At 45.5% G+C, this 25,853-nt stretch overlaps 1 protein-coding gene across 1 annotated transcript in view; it reads right to left on the bottom strand.

Annotated features, from left to right (window-relative positions):
- Positions 1 to 23,569, bottom strand: part of FAM124A (family with sequence similarity 124 member A) — a 101,535-nt gene extending 77,966 nt beyond the window's left edge. Inside the window, exons 1-2 of the mRNA XM_024755527.1 lie at positions 23,498 to 23,569; positions 14,971 to 15,002 (exon numbers count right to left, since the gene is read on the bottom strand). Of these exons, the coding sequence (XP_024611295.1) occupies positions 14,971 to 15,002; positions 23,498 to 23,562 (97 nt within the window). The 5' untranslated portion in view covers positions 23,563 to 23,569. The remainder of the gene's footprint in view (positions 1 to 14,970; positions 15,003 to 23,497) is intronic.
- Positions 23,570 to 25,853: the final 2,284 nt, after the last annotated feature.

Below are 25,853 nucleotides of genomic sequence, written 5' to 3'. Positions count from 1 at the left end.
TGAAATAAACAGGCTCAAAGGGGCACAGAATGCAGCCCCACACCGTCACCATCATCGGGTGCTGGGGTTACGCATGCCCAGAGCAAACCTGCCCCCGTGGAGCTAGACAGTACGCCAAGTGTTTGAGGGGATGAAGAGAAAATGTGAATAATTAATTGACATGAAAAGCCTCTCCGCCTCCCTGGAGGAGCAGAGACGCTGCGACTGTAGGATATGCCTTTATCATATCTATTACACGTCCTCTCAAAGGCCCTCAGAGAGCACCTGTTCGGCTAGGGCAGGACACAGACCCAAACCGTCCAGTGGGCGGATCTCCCCAGGGCTGGAGAGAGATCGGAGCTGTTCACAAAGCTTTCCAACTAGCTTATGCTTCCCAAGGGGACAAAGAAGATTCTTTCCCATGTGATCATTTACAATTAGATTTTCCTTGGATAATGTAAAACACAAACTGTAAGGAATGCACTGCACCAGTTCAGGCCTTCTATGAGGCAGAAAGTGTATTATTAACCTGAGGATTTGTTCCATTTTCCCCAGTATATCCCTTCTTTTTCATAAGTGTAACAGAAAATAACTTAGACAATAACAACCATGTATTCTGTTCTTATTATTTGTCAGACACTGTCCTAAAAGCTTTACTATATATATTATCTCATTTAATCTTTAAAACACCACCATGCTAAAGGCGTATTCTTTCTCCCCATCTTGCAGGTGAAATGTTAACTGACCCGCCAAAGGCCATTCGGCTGGAGAAGGACGGCGTGTCTGTGCGCCTCACCATGTGCTTTTTCTTGCCTCTTGAGTCCACCATCCTTAGAATCATCCTGCCCTGAACCTCGGCCTGCCTGGCTGGGCTCTGAAACTGTGGCTGGGCTCCATCAGGAAATGTGGGTGGGTGATTCTGCCGCAGACGGACTGACCGGTACACCTGGACAGTTTCTGGCAATCCCTGACCCACGCGGTACACCTGGACAGTTTCTGGCAATCCCTGACCCACGCGGTACACCTGGACAGTTTCTGGCAATCCCTGACCCACGTGGTACACCTGGAGAGTTTCTGGCAATCCCTGACCCACGTGGACATCCTCAGTCTGCTGGTGGACAGGGAGGGGACTGAGGTCCTTCTGCTTGTTGACAGATGTCCTTATGCTGGTCCTCCCACTTGGCTATCTCAATGCTGCCTCACTGCCAGTGGGACCTCTCACTGCCACTCTCTTGCCCGCACTGTCCCCTGCTGTCCAGTGCCTGCCAGACTGCCCTCCTCCCAGAACTGGCAAACTGATGTGTCCCCAAGACACTGACTTCCCAACAGTAGGTACGTCTCTAATTGAAGGTCCAGATCGCTCACTCCAAAGGGAATGCCTGGCCAAGTCTCAGGATATGACAAGCTCAGATACCCCTTTCCAGAATCTCTGGGCAATGACTGATGTCTCTTGTCATTTTATCCACCATTTATCACCGACAGTTTGCAATTCAGTGGCAATCACTTACTTAACCAAGGAATGTTTATTGAGCACCTACTACCTGCCAGGCACTGTAGGATACAGTGGTGACTAAAAGAGTCTCTGCCTTCATACAACTTATAATCTAGTGGTGGGAGACAGACAATAAAATATATAAGATGAAGTCAGGTACCTAAATGCAATAGACACTTCACTGAACAAACCCATGTTCAATGTGGGTACAACAAGGGGTTTCCAAGGCAGTAACCTTACAATCCCCTGAATAAACTGCCCTGGACCGTTCCAGCGCCATAAGAACCACAGGGCCCCAGACACACCCAGGAGGCCAAGAGTCTGAACAAGGGCACCTCTAGCTGCTGCAGGCTGTATGGTTTAGGCAATCTGGCCCTGGAGCTTAGCTTGAGTCCCTCTAACCTCAAATGCAGGAGGCTGAATAAACTCCTGATTTGCATTTCTAAAGCCCCACTCTGCAGCACCCAACAGTTCAGGGGCTTGGATGTGTGGTCTGTCAACCGGACACATATGACCAAGTGGCGGAAAAACCACAGGAGACAGTGGACCAGGTGTGTAAGAAAGACATGCCCAGGGCATAGGGCGATGCTGTGAAGAAAGATTAGGTCAGAAAGCAGGAGGGAAAGAAGCTCCAGAATGACAATGAATATAAAACCTGCTACATTAAAGTGGCACAGGGGGCCAACCTCCCCCCATCAAGCTGCTTGGTCTTCCCAGAATGCCTGAAATAAAAGCTCCCAGAAAGGGGTTTCCAAATTCCTTCCTGGGAGAGTCTATTCATCCAGAATATAATGAATAACCTGCCTTCAGTTTTTTTTGGTTTTTTTTTTTTCACAGTTTTTTTTACAGCCAGTTCTTGGAACCTCTGAACTAATTAAAAAATTGAAGCAATCCCCTTTGTCCCTGACAACACTTAAAGTCTAAGACATTCTCAATTCTCAGTAATTTTATGATTTCGACAAGGCCTTTGGTTGGCCTGTAGCTTTGAGCTATGAAAGGGGCAAGGCTGGTCCCAGTGCCGGCCCCAGACTGCAGTCAAAATGAGACGCAGGGTTGGGAACAGTGGCAATCTGGTGGCAATGAGGTGACGTGCAGAGTATTTAATATAGGGGATCCAAAATGCGTCCATAATATAGATAAAATGCATCTCCTCCTTCAGCCTGAATTCACAGAACTTTCCTGTAATTGAAGAATGGAATATAGGCTGAAGAGACTAAGCCAAAAACTCTATTTTCCTTTGACAGAGGAGAACACTATGGCATCTTTCTGATCCTTAGGCCCTCTCAAGATTTTGTAAGAAGTACGGCTTTGCTATCCCTGTAGTTATTTGACAGCTCTCTCAATTTTCATCACCTATTACAGAAACAATGTCAGGAATCTGAATGTGAGAGGCTTATTCTTGAACTCACTCTAAAACTATTAAGGGGGCTTCCCTGATGGTGCAGTGGTTGAGAGTCCGCCTGCTGATGCAGGGGACACGGGTTCGTGCCCCGGTCCAGGAGGATCCCACATGCCACGGAGCGCCTGGGCCTGTGAGCCATGGCCGCTGAGCCTGTGCGTCTGGAGCCTGTGCTCCGCAACGGGAGAGGCCACAACAGTGAGAGGCCCACACACCGCAAAAAACAAAACAAAACAACTATTAAGAAAGAATTGATATAGAAAGTAAGGCAGATGCTTTAGACACCCTGCATGTTTCTCCACTTGGAAATGTGACATCAACTTGACTTTAAATGTATTTCTAAGCTTTGTTGTGGAACAAACCTGCAGATGGGAAGAGGAGGGGGAAGGAAAGGCCAGACACCAACCAGAGAGGAAATAACAAAGTCACTTTAAATTCTGACACTGCTTGACATTGATTCTGGAAGAGGCCCGGGAAGTTGATATGTAATTGGTCTGAGAAGGTTTAATTCAGCTAGAAACACTTAAATATATCTGACATAGTTATCTAAGTCCTGAGGACTATAATGACTTTGCAGTTTTATGAGAAGGTAAGACAGGTCTGACGCACACCAGTCCCCAGTGCTTAACAATGTACTAGACCCCTCGTGTATAAAAAGTTATATGGTTCAGATGACTGAAGAGACTCTATTTGTGCCAATCTCTGCTGTATGGCAAAGTGACTCAGTTATACACATATAGACATTTTTAAAAATATTCTTTTCCATTATGGTTTATCCCAGGATACTGAATATAGTTCCCTGTGCTATACAGTAGGACCTTGTTGTTTATCCATCCTATATATAATTGTTTACATCTGCTAATCCCAAACTCCCAGCCCTTCCCTCCCCCACTCCCCTCCCCCTGGGCAACCACAAGTCTGATTTCTAGGTCTGGGAGTCTGTTTCTGTTTTGTAGATAGGGTCATTTGTGTCTTATTTTAGATTCCACATAAGTGATATTGTATGGTATTTGTCTTTCTCTTTCTGACTTACTTCATTTAGTATGATAATCTCTAGGTCCATCCATGTTGCTGCAAATGGCATTATTTCATTCTTTTTTACAGCTAAGTAGTATTCCACTGTATATACGTACCACATCTTCTTTGTCCTTTCCTCTGTCAATGGACATTTAGGATGCTTCCATGTTTTGGCTATTGTGAATAGTGCTGCTATGAACATAGGGGTGCATGTATCTTTTTGAATTACAGTTTTGGATGGGTAAATGCCCAGGAGTGGGATTGCTGGATCATATGGTAATTCTGTTTTCAGTTTTCTGAGGAACCTCCACAGTTTTCCAAAGTGGATGTACGAATTTACATTCCCACCAACAGTGCAAGAGGGTTCCCTTTTCTCCACACCCTCTCCAGCATTTATTGTTTGTAGACTCTTTAATGACGGCCGTTCTGACCGGTGTGAGGTGATACCTCATGGTAGTTTTTCATTTGCATTTCTCTAATGATTAGTGATGTTGAGCATCTTTCCATGTGCTACTGGCCATTGTAAATCAACTATATTTCAACAAAAAATAAATTTAAAAAGAGAGAGACTCTAGTATTTTACACAGAATCCATTCTTCTACTCAGTAACTGCCATTCTTTCTAAACCACATTGTATCTTGCCATTGCCATCGGTGCCACAGTCACCCTGAGAGTGCCAGGACCTCAATGAAATTCTGTAGATTTGGAGATGAGGCAGCAGGGCTTGCAAACAACAGGGTTAGAATATTCATCTCGTTTTAAGAAGTAAGGTACATCTATCAAAGCCAAGCAGACAAAAGAGGAGGGTGTTAACCAAACCTATCCCAAGGATTTGTTCATCAAGCCTGCTCAGCCTTACACTAGAGCTAGCGGGACGAATCCTCACAATTACAGTAACTAAGATTTATTTTATAAAGGGATTTGTCTGGCAGGATGTTGAGAAATGAGATGAACCGTGATTAGCTGTACAAGTGTTCCAGGAAAAACCACTATGGACATGCTTATAAAACGTATCACGGATGGGCATTGAAAAATCAGTGATAAAATGTGGCACTGCTTCTGCTCATGATCAAACCAGCAATGTGGGAAATGGAGGCTGTGGACTCTTTTTTTTTGGTCTAAAATTCAGTGAAATATTCAAATGCTTTGCTAACTTGAATAGGATACTGATGTAGCCCTGGGCCTTGTTTCCAAGTTTCCTCAGAAAAATAGGTACCTTACATCCCATTTGAAGAACAAGCTTCCTGGGCATGACTAGAAAATTAAAGATGGGGGAGGCATTTAGTCCACCCCTCATGTTACAGACGACTTGACCAAGTCGACCCGTTAGTCAACGGCAGGTCTAGAAGAGAACAAACATCTCCCAACTCCCAATTTGGGGCTCCCCCTAGCTCTGAAGTGCTTACTCCTGCTAATGGCCCCAAGGACTGCAAAGCAGGAGGAGACAGGGTCCCTTCCAGAGATCACAACCTAACTGAGAAAGCAAGATGCTCACACGTGAGAAATAGAAGAGAAACACAAAATGGGAGATGGTGGGTTCTGAATGACGTAGGGGATGAATTTCAGAGATAATAACCAAAGTTTCCCTCTCCCACAATTTTCTTATTGCTTGCAGCCCTCCACCCGCAGAGTCTGGGCTGTTCATTGCTTCAGGGCAGGTGGGGGCAGATGGACCCACCACCATTCATCAAATTTCTGAATTTAGACTGTTTTCAGATCACAGCAGAGGAAACAGTCTGGAAGGGCAAGGCTCTTCTCTACTGCAAGGACTGAGGTTTCGGAGACAGAAGAGGCTTTCTGAGCTGAGAAAGGCTAAAAACCTAGGGCAGGGCGCTTACCCCGTGCATTGGACCGCAGAAGAATGTGTGATGCTGCAGGGGCGGCTTTTCCGCCTCAGCAGATGTCCGGTTTGGGCTTCTGGTGGGAGGAAGAAGACTGGAAGAGACCTGACCAAAGCCTGGATGCCAGAAGGTTTCTGAGGGTCATGTACTGAACTCCTGGGCTGAGCCCTGCAGGGGTGGGTGCTCCAGAGCAGAGCAGACCTGTACCTCCACTTGCCAGGGGGTGAGGGTGGTGGCTCAAGAGCTAAGTTCAGCTCGATTATAGAGAAATACAACAAACAGTTCCACTTTTACACCTGAGCAGGTGACTGTGAAAATTCATACTCACTGAAACAGGACGTTCTTATACAGTTCTCAAGAGACAGCAGAAAGTGTTGTAATCCAACTGATGGTGAGCCTCTAAACATGCCAGCTCACAGAAAGACCTCCAACTTCTGAGTCTAGATTGTCTGTGACCCACACATTTTAGCCTGTGCTCAAGCCTAAGGCAATGAAATATTAAAGATGGACTCACAGAGGAAGTCCAGTTCTCCCCGCAATAGGCAAAGGAAAGACTTCTCACAACTATTTTTGTTACAAAGAAGGAAAGATAAGTCTTCCAGGCACTGGTTGCACAGCTCAGCATCAGTACCTTTTGGTACCAATCATAATGTCAGAAGATGTCAGGGTGAGATAAAAATAAAAGGGGAAGTGAGAGCAGATGGAATGTTCCTTCCCTTCCATAACCAGTGTGTTGTACAAAATTTAAAAGTTTAACAAACGAGGATGAAGGAGAGAAGGTTTACAAAGAAAGGAGGGAGGGCTGATGGGATCCTCTTCGCTTTCCTAGTCAATTCTGAATATTGTTAATGTTTAGTGGATATGACCTGGCTTTTTGCACAACCTTTCCTGAATACTTCCAACTTGTCTTCCCCTCAAGGGTTAATAGCAACAATACTGATGTTGAATAAAGATAGAAATTGTCTACTGGAAGCGAAATACTTTCCATGAAGCCTGTGCGGTGCACGGATGGTTTGGAGGCACTGTCATTGCTGCCTGAGGTTGGAGCGGGCATGTAATCAATACTATACTTTTAATGAGAGCCACAGAACAGACTTCAGCCTGTGGGTCTCCAAAAGCTGAGAGTCTCCCTGTTTACAATCTGCTCTTCAGAGCACTTTTTGCCCATTGTTACTGTGTGTGTATCCATCCGTACAGTTTTAGTTTATAAAAATCCCAATTTTTATAAGACGCTGGCACTCTCATTCATGCCAATGGGAGAGTGAAATGGTACCTTTGGAGAACAACCTGGCAATAGGGATCATAAGCTTTAAAAAGTAAGTATGCTTTTTGGCAATTCCACTCATAGGAACTTATACTAAGGAAATAATGAAGGATATGCACAAAGATATAGTATAAAATGCTGATTATAATAGTGAAAAAGTGACTAGAACCTATAGGGCCAACAATAGGGCACTGGCGAATAAAGTATGGTGCAGAAAGAAATACAATGGAATCCTGTATAGATAGTCAAACTATTATAGAAGTAAGTTTACTGGTATATAAAGAACTTTACAATATGCTTAGTGAGAAAATTAGACTATAAAACTATCCAATATAAGTTTTGGTAATAATATACACATATATAGGAATATAGATGCTCAGAAAGAAATCTATAAAGGCAGACACCAAATTACAACTTGTTCCTGGATGGCTGCATTCTGAGTTTTCTTCCTTTTGCTCATCTGTATTTTCTGATTCTTCTACAAGGACTATGTATTATTTGGATATAATTATTTTAAAACTGGGAAAAGCACCTGGCATGTCAGGAGAACGCGTAGTAGCAGCTACTCACTTTTGTTCCCTCTCGTGGGATAGGGGTCCTGACAGCCCTGGTAGGACAGATGTCCCTGAAGTGTCCCTTCAGCCTCTCAGGGAAAATGTGATCATGAGAAGCCTGCCTCCATTTTTCTTTCATATCCTGGCTAGAAATTGACACCCTATATGTAATTGAAACCCCCGAATTAAAACTTAGCTTGGAAGCCAGAGGACTGCACAATCATTTTTTCAGAAATGGATGTTTGTGTAACAGAGCATCAGAGGAGTTGTCCGTGTGGGATATTGTCCTCAGCCTTTGATTTCCTGATGAGTATCTTTGGTTATTGCTTTTTTCTTATCAACTGTCAACTAGTAATATTGTCTAGTTTTCCAGGTTCCCACTCAGAGGACTCTGAATATATAGAGCCCATACCATCGAATAACATTGTAAGCGCACCCACTCTTTCACCTCCAGCAGTTTCGTTCATCTCAGCTATCGTTTGCTAATTTCATGATCACGTAGATAAGGCTGCCACCTGCTTCTCAAAAAAGCCCCAAACAAACAAATACCTCTAGCTTGCCGTATAAAGAACAAGTCCCATGTTTTAAAATAAACTACTCTTAGAGGAGGAACACAATTTTCTTTTAAGTTATCAATAAAATAACTTAAATATTAAGTGAATAATTTTATCTAGACATTATACAAATCCTAGAAGCTACAGATTATACCATTAAAAATTAGCCTCTGAAAGTAAGAAAGTTGGATAAATCACATCAATCATGGATGATTTAAGAGCAATCTTATTTACTGGGGAGATGGGCTAGATCAGTGCTCTGTTAAATTTCCGTACAAACAACTCACATGACTCAGGAAGTAAGGGGTGGGGCCTGGGATTCTGCATTTCTAACAATTTTCAGGGTGATGCTGTGGTCTGTGGACCACACTCTGAGTAGCAAGTTTTCCAGTTTGGTGATTTTATGTGCTCTGCCAGGCCAAGAATACCCTGTCTGGGCAGCTGACAAAATGTGGAAGGAGCAAATACCCCAACCTGCACCAGCTGGCCTTCTGTGGCTCTCAGCTTCTGCTAAGCCTCCACCTGAGTGGCTGCAAGATCCATACCTGCCAAAAACGACGCTTCCAGGACTGTGGCCTTTTTATTAGTGTTACCTACAAGCTACATGTTAAATGGCTCCAGCCCTAAGAGAAAGGTCCAGGAACATAAGAAGTGTTTCAAACATGAAGACACAGTTGTCCCAGAAAGCCTCAATGCCTGGGGGCATGAAAGAACCACAAGCACTAGGCCCTTCTCCATAGGCAGGAGAGCCAGTTCCTAACTGGAGTGAGGCCAGTGCATTCCCAGGAGGACGAGGAAGCCTTAAGGGCTCTTTCCCACATAGCTACGGGAGCTAGAGCTGTCAGTGGCCCAGACGCCCCATGCTGGGGAACGCGATAGGTACTTCTGAGTAAAAGCTTTAATCTCACAGTCACTTTGGAAGGCAGAGCCACAAAGCAGGACAGACCAGACAAGAAAATCAGATTGATCTGTCCCACGTGCACAACATCTTAATGGTTTCCAATTGGTCTCCTCAGTCATCGCCACACATCAGGAAGGACTGTGTCATCAGTGATACAATCGTCCAGCGCAAGGCCACTCACGGAGAGCCCGTCTAGGGCTGTGGAGTCATTCCAGCTGTGCAGCAGCTCACTCTGAACCTCCATGAGAACAGCTCTGCACGTAAACATGACTGTTGGGACAGAATAGGGTCTCAACCAGAATAAAAATGAGAGTAGTTCCTGTTTGGGGTTCATTTGCTGGAAGTTGCCCACTCAAGACCTCCTGGCACACAAAACCCTGACTATCCTCCATTGAAAATATGTACACGTGTTCCCGATGCGTTGATTTGTGTTATGTCGACTGTTGGGTTTACAACAGTTATTAATACTAGTGACACTGCATATTAGTAAGTCGATCAAACAGTGTCACTAATATTAGTAAGCCCTTTGGAATCAGAGGAAGTAGAAAATCAGTCAAAGTAGTGATGGACGTGAACTGAGATACTTAAAATACATGGCAGGCTGGTCTCTGATGATTGTATTACCATCTATAACTAACTGTCTGAAAGGCAATATTCTAAATTAGAGAAAATCGGTGACTTTTCTTTTGGTGCTTTTACTGCAATAGGAGTGTGAAGCTGGGGATGGACTAGGTGGATGTTTTAGTCTTTTGGCAAACCTGTGCATATTGCCAACTCCATACTGATCACAAAATTAAGCCACTTCATCGGCTGAGATTGTTCTTCATAAGGATTAATGAATAGATTTGGGTTCTGCCTAGATCTTGTGGAATGAGATTCTGAAAGCTATGTGTTCTGAAAATCATAATGGAGAAAAGTATTGTACACAGAAGAAAAAACTGAAAACTATGGCATTTACAAATGGATCATAGTGAAACTGGCTCGCACCACCTCTTCCAAGATACTGATCTTCCTTTTTAGGATGTATGTGATAAAAACTGGCTCTAAAATGAGCAAATTCTGTCAATAAGTTATCGTCTCCTCTAACAAAAACAGAAAGAAAATAACGAATATTTCATATCCCAAGTCTGAACTGAGCTCTTGGATACGGAGACACAGATCATATATGTTCAAGTGTCCCCCGTCACTGATGAGTTCAACAGCATGCAATCGTTATCTTTTCAAGGTGTTGCTGCTTTGAAAGCTCCTTACATTGTCTGTTAATTAAATCACAATGGTCTTATCTTTCCCTGCACGCTGACGGGACCCACAGATGTGGCCAGAGACAAAATCAAAACGTATGATGCTTCGGTATCCTGAAACACCAAGGAAATGATGACACCACTGAGAAATGAAAGGGAAAAGACAGCATTTAGAAAGATGCACGCGTGAGAAAAGGCAACCTCAGGAAGGGACGGTATGTCATCCTGTCAGAGCAGCAAGGCAGACTTGACAAGCCCCATGGTGGCTCTAGACCAGCTACAGTGCCTTGCAATGAACTGAAACACCCCAATTTTCCTATTTAAAAAACACCTGCAATCCACCTGACCCTTTTTCCTGGACACCAGTGTGTGTCCAGAGGCCCCCGGCATCAGCTGGACCTCTGTAAGGCCGCCCTCAAGGGCAGGTCATAGACATGGCAGCCCCAGGAAAGCTGAGGGGACAGAAGTCCATGGGACCAATAGCCTGTAGAAGCTCGGGGCCAGCAGGGAGAGTGTAGGCAGGAAACAGGGAAGCTACCTGAGTCACTGGAAGGACAGAGCAGGAAGTCAGGGAAAGAAAGTTAGGGAAGAAATCGTAGGGCAGGAATCTGAGGCCTGGAGGAGGGAAGTGAAGACAGATTCGGTGACTCCCGCCCACCCATGACGTGTGCCTTTTTTCTACAGCTTGCTACATGCTCCTGGGCTCAAATGAGGAGAACGCACTGCTCATGGCCATTTCTCCATAATTTCAGACACACAGAATTCCTCAGGGCATTGCCAAGAGCCCTCTGTATCATTTCAACTGACTTTTTGTCACATGTGCTCTGAAAAGCCTGAAGGGGCACAAAACTGCAAGGCAGTCCTGCCGTCACTGGCAGGTGAAGAGTTGACGACTCTACTTGAGGTTCAAGAAGGAACAGTCTTAGGGCACAATTAGTAGGGCAACTAGAGAAGAGGCTCTTGGAGAAGAGTCTCAAACAGAGAGAACTAGTTAATTCTTTGACTGCCTCCTACCGGCATTACCCTGGGGCTAGAGACCCGCAAGAAGTGGTATACTGTCCTGAAAATATCATTTTTTCAGCTCCCAGCATCTTCTAGGAGGAATTCTCCAAGTATCATTACGATCTTTATTTGAAGGGAAATATTCAACCACACACGAGAATTTCATTAGCATTACGTAGCACAGTTGATGTTTTTTCCCCCAGCATAATTATTGTTTTTCTTTTATTCTGTTTATAAAATTCCCCCTTTCTTTTTAAATCGCTTAAGAATGCAAATTGTACACACTGGCTTGATGATCTTCTAACCAGGTTGCTGGAAAAAACAACCTAAAATTCTGAGAGTATAAATTAAATTCAGCTTCCTAAGAAAGTATTAGGCTTTACTGAGATCTCCTGAGTGCTAAGAGTGGGCTTAGTTTCGCAGAAAACACAAAGAAAGGGCCTTTCTGCCCATCAATCTAAAAACTACAAACGGACAAGTCGCAATTAGAAAAAATTCACCCACATAAAACCAAAACATCCATTAAAGAAGCCCCCCTCAGCCAGTCCCCTGAATTGAAAGTGACACTGGACACAGTCAACAGAAATGCGATTCTTTAACCCAAGAGGTCGAGGAGAAGCAGGAAGCCCAATGATCTCATGGCGCCCCCCTTCCACTTACTTGAGGGGAGGGGGATAAAAAGCAGCAGCTGCCCCTCACCACAAGGTCTCTACCGCCACCGACTTATGGGCAGCTCACAATACAGAAGCTCAAATTGATTCTGAACAGCCCTCACTTGAGGGTTAATGCTACGGGCCACCAGAGAGAATGCCCATCCTCTGGACTCTTGCTCTGGGATCAAGGAGAAAGATACAGTGTCCTTGATTCTTCACTACTTTCCTCCCTCCCTTCTCCTCTCTTTTTAGAGGAGTTTCTAAGACAGTCACATCTGAGCATCCCAGAGCTCCTGGAGAGGTCCTTAGAGGTCATTCAGCCCAACTTCCTCATTCCAAAGAGGCGGAAACTGAGGCTCACAGAGTGTAAATGACTTGCCCGAGAGCATACACCTAATGTATGGTGGAACCAGGACTGGGGCCTAGGACACCTGAACCCCACACCACTGCTCTGGTACTTTGTCTTAGGGATGACCTTTCTTCTTCTGCCATCAGGGGCAGGCAGTGTGAAGAAGCAGTCCCTGCATTCCAAGAAGAAAACCGGCAACTAAATAGAGTGGTGTTCTTGCAGGAAGCTCTGCTGACAATCCCGGTAACGACAGAAACCAACTGTGGACAGACAGAGTCTAAGCCCAGCTCTCCCCAAGGAAGCACTCAGGCCTCTGTGAACTCAGGAACAGACAGGTAAAGGGGCATCAGGTGAATGTGTGGGAAGAGCCACTTGCACACACAGAAAAGCCCACTTCCTAAAAGTAAATGGTAACCAATGCTCAAATCCCAATCAGGAGTCAGGAATCATTCAGAAACAAGCCATTCAGTGGCGAGAGGCTGACAGATCGCAGGACAATGGCAATGAGGCACCAGAGCTGCTTCCAGGACCAAAATGTGGGAACTGGGACCGACTGGTCAGCCCTCTGGGCCCGTGGTCACACAGAAGGTGCTGGCACCAAGTTGGCTGTGACAGGGAGAGTGAGCCTGGAACTGCACCATTCAGGAGAAATAGCAAACTTCTACTCAGTCCTCTGAGTGATTATCTAGCTTGTGGGGAAATGCTATTTTTAACATCTACTTGGAAAATACTTTTTATTATTGCGGCACTGTTGAACCTATGTGTTAAAGGATAGATTTAAGACTCTAGATTTAATACTCTTTTTTCCTTTTCAGAAAGGGTCCACTCTGTTACCTTTAACTGAATGCATAAGGGGCCTTCTCCTGTGTATGGGTGCGGCCAGGATTGACGCTTCTGGCTGGAAGGAAAGGCAGTTCAGACAACATAGAGAGGAAAGACAGTCAGAGGCCCACCAGTATCCTCCCCTCCCCTCTTCTTCCTGCCCAGAACAAGGATGTGATGGCTGTGGCAGAGGCAGCCATTCTGTAACTTTGAGGCAACCCTGAGGATGGAGGCCAAAACCTGAGGACTGTGTGACACACCCACACTGCCTCCTCTGGACTTTTTTTTTTTTTTCCCATTAGAGGAAAACAAACCCTTACTTAAGTCATTTTTTTCTCTATTACTGGTAGTCAAATACATTTCCTAACTGAAATATGAAACGCATATACACCCTCACTCACCAAGAGGCCCCAACACTGAAGAATGAGGCAGGACTCGCCAAAAATTTAAAGAGAAAAGGAACAGCAATAAAAGGCTATCGATCCCAGTTGCACTAAGAGAAATTCCAACTCAGAGATCACAATTAAAATAATGGAGAGGAAAACATCCCAAACCAAATTACCCATTTCGCTGACAAGAGAGGCGCTTTATTGTGACCCAGAGGACTGCTTTGGGAGCTACAAATTGAGCAAAGGACTTCGGGCAAGTATTTTATAAAAATCATTCTTAAAGAAATGTAGCCTCTGGGGAAAACTGAAAATGGCAGCAGAGAGAGAGAGAGAGAGAGAGAGAGAGAGAGAGAGAGAGATAGCACTTTTCCCTGTGCCCTCATATGGCTGAGAGAGAGAGAGAGAGAGAGAGAGAGAGAGAGAGAGAGAGAGAGAGAGAGAGGGCGCTTTCTCTGATTTTAGGAACGCAGAAGCTTCAGGGAGGAAATGCAAATCACTGGAGCATTATTCTCTAATTTATTACTAACAGTTCTTAATAACTAAGGGGCAATGCTGGGTCTCCACTTGGCTGAAATGATCAGAAATTGCTCGCTGCAGTTATACTAACTAAATATAATTTGACACTAAATAACCATCCCAGATATACAGCTTTCTGCACAGTCTCTCATTGCAAAGGAAAAACTAAGCCATAACATCAATAAACAGAATAATCCAATTAAGTGTCTTTCCATTTGGGAACTATTTAGAATTGAGAGCTTATCAGGATAGTGAGATAGGCCAAAACAATTCAGTGTTTACCGACTCAAAACATCAGGGCGTTTATTGTAAGAAAATTTTTTTGTTATTTTAAAGTAAGTGTTTAACCAGTCTGAATGGCTCTGTAGTGATCTTCATCACTGTAAATTGTTCCCAGATATAACGCCTAATTTCCCATAAATAGATTTACTTGTAATTTAATATTCAATACAAGCACCTTTTCCTATGCTCAGAGTATGTTTATAAACATACTTTTTTTTTTTTTAACCATATATAATCATCATCTGTGGTATCTGCCTGCAGGTACAGAAATACACAGGAGGAAATCTGCCCAACAGAGGAACTGGGGCCCCCTCATGATCCAACGAATGTACTCTGAGCTGTGAGCCCAAGGACGGCAGGTATTGGATACATGTTTGTTGAATGAATGAGTTACCTCAGCTTTGTCAGAGAAGGTATTTTCCAAGCATGCGGGTTAATAAAGCCTGGGCTAGTTCCTCCAGGCTGAATTTTCACAGGGAAAGTAGTGGCACGTCTAGCCCTCAAATCAAGGTACAATCACATTCTCCAGGAACAGTCTCCACTTTTCTCCACTCCCCAGAGAATCCTGTATCACATCCTTTGGCCAGGATACCTTCAGAGATTCTTTCTATTAAAGCAAGGGTTACATGGATGGCCTTCTCTACATACAGAGATGGGACAGACCCCCAGGGGGGACTCTGAAGACAAAACTGAAGAACATTTAAGCCATACTTACTGCTGGTGGAGGACATGTGGCTGTAGTCAGACCTGAAACACAAAACCTTAGTATTAGTAGGATTAGACATTATTTTTCTCTGTCCAAGTGATCTCTCCAAAGTTGAATTTTAAACAGTCAGTGGTAAGTAGCATTTAACTGATAAAGAAATGCCACAAATTAAAAACTCTCATGCTGCGGACTGTTTTGTGCAGAATCAAGTTATGTCTGGATTTGAAAGCACAACTTTAAAGGCATTCTAGAAATCCGGGGTCCTTCATATGGGCTCTGTGAGTCTCCCAGATGGGAGACCAGATGGGTCCCGAACCATCTAAATTTACCAGCAAATTTTTGAGTGGAAGCTTATTTTCCCGGAGAGAACGCTCAAAGTTTTCAGCAGACTCTCAAAGGGGTTCATGACTCCCACAAAAGGTTAAACCACTGCAAAAGGTTAAACCCTTGAAATGTCAGCACCACCCCTCAGGGAAATGTTTCTTTGCTGATGTAAGCAGAGGCCAGGTGGACCCTGGGGAGAAGGAACCCTGGCTGGGAGGGCTTCCACATTCAAGGCCTGGCTGACCATCAGGTAACACACAAGCACAGTGATGGTTGATTTCAGTTCCATCTAGGAAGAAATCCTGCTAGATATTAGAGTAACAGGATGTGGGCCGTGATCTGGAAAGGGAAAAGGCAGGGTTAGGGCCGGGGTGAAATAAGCCATCAGTTTGTATGCTGAAAAATCAGCCGCTGGCATTCGGCCTCTGTGAGAATGCGAATGCAGCCAAGAACGTGTCTGCTTAATCTCTGCTAAGCTTCTGCTCCACTTGTGTGGCCCTTAAACCGTCCCTCTCTGGCAACGTACATGGTATAGAAGCGATTGGTTTTCTCCCCACAGTGTCCCCAAGTCATTCTTGGGAGGAAATTAAGCTCTCAGGCATGGAGGAGTTTATTCTACCAAGGTGGTAGTTAGGGGACATAGTTATGCAAATAAAGTGGTTAATTATGTTTAATTTTATAGATATACACTCCTTTTATTTACTTAGTCTCAGGCTGCCTTTCTTGAATCATCCAATTTTTACTCCATTCAGTTTCTTACCACATTAAAAGGATATATACAAAACTTTTTTAAAAAGTCATAAAAAGCATGCCTCTCACTAATTCAAACAACCTACATCTCCCACATAAAATCATGCACTGACTTATTGCTAGAGGAACAAAATGGAAGAAAAACAGCACGTGATTTTCTCTTTTCAAATGAAATACTTTAGTTGTCACAGAGTCACTGAATTTCAAAACCGGAAAGAATAACAACTACTAACATTTGCATATCCCTTTATATACTAAAAACTGCATCCACTGAGATCTCATCCAACTTTTTATATCATTGATTAGGAAACTAAAGTGATAGTATCTGTAAGGAGACCAGGAGGTGAGGCTTGAACTAGGCAGGTAGAGCGGTGGTAAGGAAGGAGTTAGAAGGGAGAAGGGATTGGATAGAGCCCGCAGACATGCTGGCTAAGGGAAAAGGGAGAGGAGATGGAGGGAGAGAAAATGAGAGAGGAGAGTCAGGGACCAAGCACATTCTGAAATGCAGGATTTGTAACCCCAGTGTTGGTGCGTTAAATTCTTTCTGGAACCAGGCAGGACATAAATAAACTTTCGGACAATACTTAGAAATGTAACTGTACATATATGCAATGAAAACTCAACCAACATCCACCGTGGGAGATGCAACAGCAAAACAATTCCATTACAATATGATCATCTTAAGATGGCCAGGCTTCAAAGAAATTGCATGACAATTCCAATAAAACCTTCAGTAAGAATGTGCAATCGTATTTATTTTATTTTTAAAATTCTGTCAGTATTTTCAGCTAGGATCTTCCAAATACTCTTGAAGCATATGGGTTTCGCATATGCATACATTTTAAAGATCTGCATACAGATGGATACCTATGTAGAATGAAATTTACATTCGAAACATATTCCAAGAATCTTAAAGTGCAACAGGGGTATTTTAGGGCAGGTGCTAGCATAACGGATGCCCCTGCCATGAATCTCTCCATATTTCTCATGATGAAAGGCGCCACCCAGGTCAGGCCTGCCAAACGGTCGGTCTTCTGTCACTCTCGCCCTGCTCCAATTCCTTCCTCATGCAGCAGCCAATCTTTGCAAGACACAAATCTGATCATGTCCCTCTCTGGATGAAGTTCAAGCTTGATAGTGTACAACAATGCACCCCTCTTTCTATGACTGATGGCCTCTGCCCAGCTCCGTAGTCTCATCCATCACCCCAACTTCCACCCCTGTCCACCATCAAAACAGAAATCAAACAGAAAGAAAAGTCACCTAAAACTTCACATTACTCTCCAGCCTCTGGTCCTGGTGACGTAATTTGTACTCAGTTGCCATAACGATGGAGATACAATTTTAAACTGCTCTTTTCACTAAACTCCATCATAAAATGCTGCTACATGGTTTCTGTAACTATAATTTTAGATAAGGTGATGTACTATAATTTAGTCAACCATTTCCCTTTTGTTGGCTATATGATTGTTCCCGATTGTTCACTTTTGCAAAGCACAGGGTGATGAGAAATTTATAAATACAGCTTGATATTTAATTTCCTTGAAAAAATTATCATGATGGGGAATGGGGGCTGAGTCAAGGTATGAAGACTTTTATAGTTCTTAAAATACATTCCAAATAACCCCAAAAGGTTATTTACTAGAAATAGGGCTGGTGAAAGACAAGCTGTAAAGCTTGAAAAAACTGTATGCATAAATAGGTTCAAACAATCTCAGATACTGAGTATGGTTCTCTGGAGGGATGTGTACTCCCAGCTTTTCTAGGTAGGAGGAAGCAAGCTGTAGGGTACCTGTCTTGGGAATTTTGTTTATTGGTCTCACATCCTAAGAATGTATCCAGCTGGCTCTGAATAAGACATTCAGCTTTGCCAGAATGAAGCGTGCAAGGTGGATCCACAAATTTTAGGATGAAAAATTTGTGGACACATGATACAGATGAGCAGAATAATACAAGGATTATATATATTCACATGCCTGACACGTATAGTAAAAGCATTTTCAAACATTACATTTATTTAGTATCTGTGCCAAGAATGAACAGAAAGTAGGATGTGGTCCCTCGACTGTACTTCAATTATACGTATAGGGGTTAAATATAAAGGGGTCTGCCCTCAAGATAGTTTACCACCATCAGCAGCCTACTTGCCAATTTTGACATTTATAGAAAATGGATACCTTCCTAAATTCTCTTTTCCAGGGAAATCCTGGGATAAGAACTGACCTTGGCATTTCAGTAAAACACCAGCTCACTGCACCACGGACCTCATCTGTTAACTCCCAGTCCATTGAATTAGACGCCATGGTAATTTAGAGCTATCTAGCTCCACCTTGAACACAAAGACAACAGAGTACCTAATAGATCATCTTGTCTTCTATGCAACATTTCCCAGAATCTAAAATTCTTTAAGCCTGTCCCCTTTAAAAATGGATTCTACCTATTCCTTTCCATCCACCTGTTTATAAACTCTAGACCTGTGAATTGTTTATCACTGAAATCACAGTGACGCATCAGTTGGAGTTCACCCAAAGATAAAGAGCATGGTGTGACCCTATGTTTTCAGAAGCTCAGTGACAGCTGCCACAGACGTGGAGTTCCATTAATGCCAGGTCAAACTTCTGAATGAAAATAATCCATCGGCTATGGTTATATTTGAAAGACTGGCTTAGAGGCCAAATCTGGGAGACAGCACTAATGCAACACCCATTGGAAAACATTCATCTTAGCCTTTTGTTTGGGTTTACAAAACACTGCCTGTCCCTCTGTTAAGAGACTCTGTCTCTAAAGACAGTTGACCATGGTCAGTAGCCAACTTGCCAGTTTTTTCTAACAGCAAGTACACGGAAGCACAAGGCTTGTTTTCAAGTGGATCTGGAAAGTGGGAGTTTCAAAATGACATCAACCGCCACAGAAGAACGCTAGTTTGCTTTCAGTCTTAGCCTGTATTGCTGCGGGCGTCAGACAGCAAAGGTAGCATTTCGAGCAAAAGAAAATGTCTGAGCAGAAAACAAGAATTAATTCCAGACCAAACAGCTCTTTGAAAGGCAACTTCACTAGGCAGGAGGTGTGCTGGAGACTCAAGCTGCAATCTAGGCCACTAACTAGTCACGCACCCTCTGAAACCTCCATTTCCTCATCTTCAAAATAAAAATAATGACCAGATTGAGGCATGTGCCGTACTCTTTCAGATGTTCTGAACAGTAATCAAGTTGCTTAAGGCATTTAAAAGCATCAGAGCCTCTACTGTGATGCGTAACAAAGAACATATGGTCTTGAGTGCACCTGGAGATGTACATTTTTATTTATATAAATCTCTAAGTTTACCATTTGGAGTGTTTCATAAGAAATAATAATGTACTGAGGGTTTACTTATGCCGGGCACTGTTCTCTGGGCTTTAAGTGTATAGACCCATTTAATCCTCACAACCACCCTATGAGGTGAGTACTAGTACTATCGTCATCCCCATCTTACAAAGGAGAACGCTGAGGGCAGGGAGAGGGTAAGTAACTGGCTCAAGGTTCCACAATTCCTAGGTGGAGGAGCCAGAATTTGAACCCCAGCAGGCTGGCTCTGTGGACTGTAACTTTCAAAGGGATCAGCACAGTCTGTCTACTGGCAGCCGAATCCACGAAGGTTCTTGGAAGCACTTCCGATATGCTGCTGAAAGGATCAGTCAGCAGCTCAAGCAACAGCCGCACATCTCCCTGGCTCCTATGTTCTGTTCACCCCAGCCTAGCAACGGTCCCTCTCCCCCAAACCCTGAGGATCTCAACTACCCACTGTCTCTCTCCGCCTGCCCCCAGGTGGGTGAACACTGCTGCAGGAAAATCAATGGCAAGGTAGACTAGTACCTTCATATGTAATCACTAATCTTGACTGGGGTCTCACTCACCATCGCCCGGAACAACAGTGTCAAGTCTCCATTCTCCTGGGGGACGGGGGGCTGCATTTGCACTGAACGGAAACCCATCTTCCCTTCTCTCCCACTGGGTGCAACAGGGATGTCCCTCCTCTTTCCAAAGCCAATCTGTCCACGTGACCTGAAGTCCACCTACCTGCACATTTTCAGAAAGCTGACATTACAGATATCCGTTTTTCTCCTGCGTAGTTATCATTCCCCATTTACAGAATCCCTTCTATGAGCATTTATTGCCCAATTCATGCCTACGTTTAAGAAATCCTTCCCTCGGGCTTCCCTGGTGGCGCAGTGGTTGAGAGTCTGCCTGCCGATGCAGGGGACACGGGTTCGTGCCCCGGTCCGGGAAGATCCCACATGCCGTGGAGTGGCTGGGCCCCTGAGCCATGGCCACTGAGCCTGCGCGTCCGGAGCCTGTGCTCCGCAACGGGAGAGGCCACGACAGTGAGAGGCCCGCGTACCGCAAAAAAAAAAAAAAAAGAAATCCTTCCCTCATCCCACTCTCCCCTCCAGCTACTGTCGCTTCTCACCCCTCCCTTTCCCAGACAAAGGGCTCCAGCCACCTCCTCCTCCACTACTCCTCGGCCTTTTCATCATCTCCCTTTAAAAAGAAGGGAGATGACTTCCTCATCCTGATTTGTTTCTCAACAGCACAGCTGATCTGTTTCCTTTCTTCCCTTGGCTTCTAGGATATCACCTTCTTCCTTTTTTCATTTCATGCCTAATCTTTCTCAGCCTCCTTTATCAGCTCACCCTCCTTTACCTGACATTTAAATGCTGTCGTTTTTCAAGGTTGGTCTTAAATAGTACCTGCTTCCCAGAGTTGTTGAAGGATTAAATGAATTAATGAAACATGTAAGTCTTAGAATGGTACCTGGCACATAGTGAACGCCAGGCTCGTGTCTGCTATGAACTTTAGTTGATCGAATCCACTCCTAGGGCTTCAACTGCCATTTTGAGGCTGACGGTTCCCAACTGCAGTCCTCCTGTCTGACCTCCTCTTTAGGTAGATTACTCGACTGCTGACTCATCATCTTTACTTGGATGTCTCCCAATACTTCAAACGCAACATGAAGAAAATGAAACTTACACCCTGCCCAAACGTGGTTTGGGGGGGATCACAGGCTACTCTGAGACTCTGATGAAAAACAGTATCTTAGAAAACTTCACAAAGCCCATCATTCTGCATGCAACTTAAAGAAATTCATGCACCCCAAATTAAGGCTCCCTGTCTGAGTGGATGTGTCACTTGAGCTGACTCTTGAAAGAAGAGTAGAGTTTCACCTGGCAGACAGGCGTGCCAGGTGGAGAAGGGCCTAGGGGCAAAGAGGGCGGCTTGACACAGGTGAGGAATTGGAAAAAACCCAGCTGATGTGGTTATATGCAGGGTGCAGGGACGAGCCTGCCAAGTGACAAGGCCAGAGAGAGAGAGGGGTGGGGACCCCATGAACACTGGGGCTTGTAGGCCATGCTAAACCCTTCGTGCTTTATAGATGACAGAACCACTAAAAGTTTGCAAGGCAGAGAGACACGATCCGATTTGCGTTTTTAAAAATAATGATAACACACACGTACTGAGCAAGCTTTCTTCATGCTTTCTACACAATCTCGACAGGTAGCTGTATGGAAGCTGGAGAGGGTAGGAGGCAGCAAAGCTCTGGAAAAGCAGGGAAACTGTGAACGGTTTTTTAATATGTAATCTCAGCTTTAAGGGATATATGAATATGCAGCAAATACAAGACTGAGAGGCATTCACTGAAACTATCTCATTTAAATGCATGCCACTTGACCTGTAGCTTAAGAATGCTACTGAGGCAATAAGAATCCTTCAAACAATTCTGTCCTGTTAACTTACACACTTATGACAGAGACAGAGAGGCGTCAGCATGCCCAGCACCCCCCTCCCAGGAGCCCTGACAGCTGTCATGCTGTTTGTTGGGATCCTGGGGTGATGACACTCCTGGGTCAGGGCTTTCTCTCCATTTCTCCCAGAGAGCCCTGCCATAAAAGATCTGTTTCAGGTGAGCTCTGCACATTGAAAACCAATGGACCAGCCGGTGCTTTATTTAACCCAGCTGAAAACGACCCGATTACTTTTGTTTTGTTTCTTCTACTCACGCTCAGCTAACTGGGGCGGGGGTAGGCGGGGGAAGCCAAGGATCTTCAGTTAAAGTTGATAAATGCCCCACATACAAAGCGTGGGAGAAAGCACAGGAGTTCAGTATTTGGAATCAGGTTACAACACTGCAGTGTAACAGGGTTCTGTAGCGAACCATCAATGATCACAAGTGCGGATAACAGGGAAAGCCCATTGCAGGGTAAATGTTTGGGGGCCGTAAACTCCTGGATTTCGGCTCCAGTGGATAGAGGGCAGTGGGCAGGCGGGGTGGGGGGTGCTGCCTAGGGAGCCTTTCTCTGGATTAGGTGTGACCCTAGGTCCATTCTGGGCCTGGACTCTCTTCCTGTCCTCACAGGGTTGCCAAATCCTTAGATCTATGTCTAAATCTCCCCAGCCTTCTTGGAATGAGGCTTTCTGTGTTCTGGGCAGCTCCAGCCCTCCCCCTGGGTTACTGCAGATAGGCAAAGACACCCTTTCCTTCTGGGTCGGTACCCGCATCCTGGATGTAGCGCTGACTCTGCACCGGGAAGTCCTCTAGAGACAGGGGCTGGGCGGAAGCCTTTACAATGACGTTCGTCTCCTAAAAGACATTCAGTCTTTTGTCCCACTCAGGAAAACAGTGTTGTTCGGAGAGGGTTAATTAGTCTCCAAAGGTTTGGACTAATTGTTTGAGTCCGCCGAAGAGAAGAGGACATTTTTAAAAATAACCAAGGCTAGATCATAGCACCATCTTCATCGCACCTGTGCCCAAGGCAAGCGGCTCCAGCTGGGACAGGTGCGCTCAGAAGTGAGGAAGTTCGGCGGGGCAGTGGAGGAGCTGGGGAGGGCGTCTTGGCAAGCACAATAAAGGCATAAAATGAAAAACGCCATCCTCTTAGAAGACTTCTGAAAGACTTTTAGGTCTCACGTGTCCTACCCGCTTTACCTTTCCTCCCCACCCCCAGACCCCCATCCTGGACCCCAGGGGGGGGTCCGGAGCAACAATAAGAAAGTCCTCGCGGAAGGTGGAAACCAGTGCAAGAGCATCCCTTGTCTCTCTAACGGTAATACCGGGGGACACTGCCTTTGCCCGGCACTCCGCATCAGCTGAGTGATGACGGAGGGCAAGAGGGTCTGGGGTGGTGTGGGCTGCGTGGGGTTACTCTGAACCTTGAGTCCTTCCACTTTTCTGCCCTCCAGGGTGGGGCCCGCCCTGACCGGGGCAGCCACGGACCCCGCCGCTCTGCCCTCAGGGCCGGCCCAGCAGAGAGCGGGCTCGCCACAGCCCCTCCGGTTTCCCCAGGGGACCCGGCAGGAGAAACAGTCCCCGCAGCCGCGTCCCGCCGAAGCGACTCCGGCGCGGGGTCCAGGAAGGTCCCGGGCCGGGAGGAGCCGCCGCGCAACTCGGAGAGTGGCCCCCGCCCACTGCCCGGCCCGCGCCGCTCACCCTCCGGTCTCTGCGCCCGAGTCCACGCAGTCATCCTCTTCGCCGCTACCCGCCTTGGGGTCCATGGCGCGTTCCCCGCCGCGCTCCGCTCGCCGGCGCCGGCGTGACCCGGGACGCGCTCCCTCCGGGCCGCCCAGCGCAGCCCGGACCAGACCGAGCTGGCTGGGCTCCCTCTGAGCGTCTCACGGCCCGGGATTCGGCACACAACTCAGGAGCCACCCCGCGCCGCGCCCTCTCCTGGCCGCGCCCAGCCAGGCCCCCTGGGCTGCTCCCGCCCCGCCCCTCGCCTCCCGGCCGTGCAAGCGTGTGCGCGCGCAAGAGGGTGAGTGCACGGAGCGCGTGTGCGCGCGGGGGTGTGCACGTGAGCCAGGGTATGTGCGTACGCAAGAGGGCGTGTGCATGCGGTGTGAGCGCGCGCGGGGGGATGTGTGCAGAATATGTGCGCGCGCAAGAAAGTGTGTGCATGTGCGCAAGGGTAGGTGCGCGCGCAAGAGGGTGTGTGCTACGGCTGTGAGTGTGCGCGAGCTCGCGTGAGCCCGCGTGTTGCGCGCCAATGAGTGGTGTGAATGCATGAGTGGGCGAGGTCTGTGGGGTCGTGCGCACTTGTCTTTGTGGTTCGATGTGGGTTGGTATGTATTTGTATGTGCACGCTTCTGGGTGTCTGCTGACCACGTGTTCCCGTCTGTGCTTTGTGACCGCGTGTGATGTGTGAGTGAGCCGTCCCTCTCCCCTGGGCCCACAGTCCCGGAATTCAGAATCCTAGGGATTGCCCGGAGGTTCCTCAGCCCCATCGTCGCGAGTCCCACCGAGAAACCCCCGGCCGCACGGTGAAAGCAAGGAGGAATCAGTTCTACTTCTGCACCAGTTAGAACATCTAGGTGTTTTCGTACAGTTCCCTCAGAATTGCCAACAGTGAATTCATTATCACCTTTCTTAGCATAAGTCTGAGTGGCTTCCCACCACCAACGTGCCAGTTTACAGTTGGTGTCATGCATTCTTTTGCTAGTTAAAAAAAAAAAAAAGCCTTTAAAAATAACTTAAAGACCATTGCAGGCACCTGCATTCAGGGGTTGTTGTTGTAAGGGGATAATGGATGTTTGTAAAGTACCCCACTCAGCACCTGAGGTGAGTTAATGATCACTATTGGAGGGCCTCACCTCCTCTTAGTAGGGTGAGGCTGGATGGAACTTGGGGGCAGGGAGAATCAAAACAGTTTGGATTTAATGCTGACAGCCTTGTCCAAACCATTGGAAGGCACTCATTTCTTCTTTCTTCTGTTTTAAAGCAAGTTATTTAACCTCTTTGAGCCTTTATTTACTTATCTGTAAGATGGGACTATTGATATCTACCCTAGAGCCTGTTGTGAATTTAATGAGGTCATACATAAAAATATGTAGCATTGGTCCTGATACATGCTAAGCACTAGTACCAGGCAGCTATCATTACTTTTAAAGCATGAGCTAGCTACATTCCCAGTCTCAATTTGCAAAGCAGTGACAAGTGGTATCACCGATCGGGAATCCATTGTCTTTCCTCTCTCCCTCTCCCCTCCCTTCTGTTCTTCCTTCCCACTTACCTAAATGTCACTCCTTTTGATTCTTATCTTAATTAAATTACATAAAAGAGAAATCCAACTAAACAAAAGAAGAATAGACACGCAATCTCATCATCAAGAAAAAACACAGGTCAATATGCCAACCCCAAATCTTAACTGAATTGTCCTTACTGAGCATAAAATTCCTTGCACACAAAACAGAAATGGATATATTATACTCAATCTGTGCTCATTAGCTGAAAGAAAGGAGCATGCCAGTTCAAAGGAGACTCCCCCCACCTCCCACCCCATGTACCAATTCCTAGAGGAAAATTCTCAGTGAGGCAAAAGGAGTGTTGTGAGAGATTTAAAGCACAATGTCATTAATGACCATCTTAAATTTATCCATGCAGTTGATAACTACCAAACAGGAGGCTGAATTCTGGATATACAAATAAGGGAAAACAGCAACAGATATGATGCCTGCCCTCACTGAGTTTATAATCAGGAGAGGGAGACTTATTAAACAAGCATATATTAAAATATATACAAAACATCAGTGGAGATGAATGCTATGAAGAAAAGAACAGTGTGCCCTGAGAGAGAATGTAATTCAAGTTGGAATGTCAGGGAACGCTCTCTTGGGAAGGCATATTTAGCTCTCTTCTGCCTCAGGGCCTTTGCACTTGCCGTTTCTTCTCCCTGGAATAATTTCTCCCAGATTTTCTGCAAGGCTCCTACCACATGTCTTTCAGGAGTCTGTTCAAATGGCCCCTCATCAGAGAGCCCTTCCCAACTAAACCTACATCACAGTATCCCTTA

The sequence above is a fragment of the Neophocaena asiaeorientalis genome, unplaced genomic scaffold (assembly GCF_003031525.2).
Source record: "Neophocaena asiaeorientalis asiaeorientalis breed wild unplaced genomic scaffold, Neophocaena_asiaeorientalis_V1.1 scaffold59, whole genome shotgun sequence".
NCBI classification, from domain to species: Eukaryota; Metazoa; Chordata; class Mammalia; order Artiodactyla; family Phocoenidae; genus Neophocaena; species Neophocaena asiaeorientalis.
This window is presented reverse-complemented; position numbering and strand designations above follow the sequence as displayed.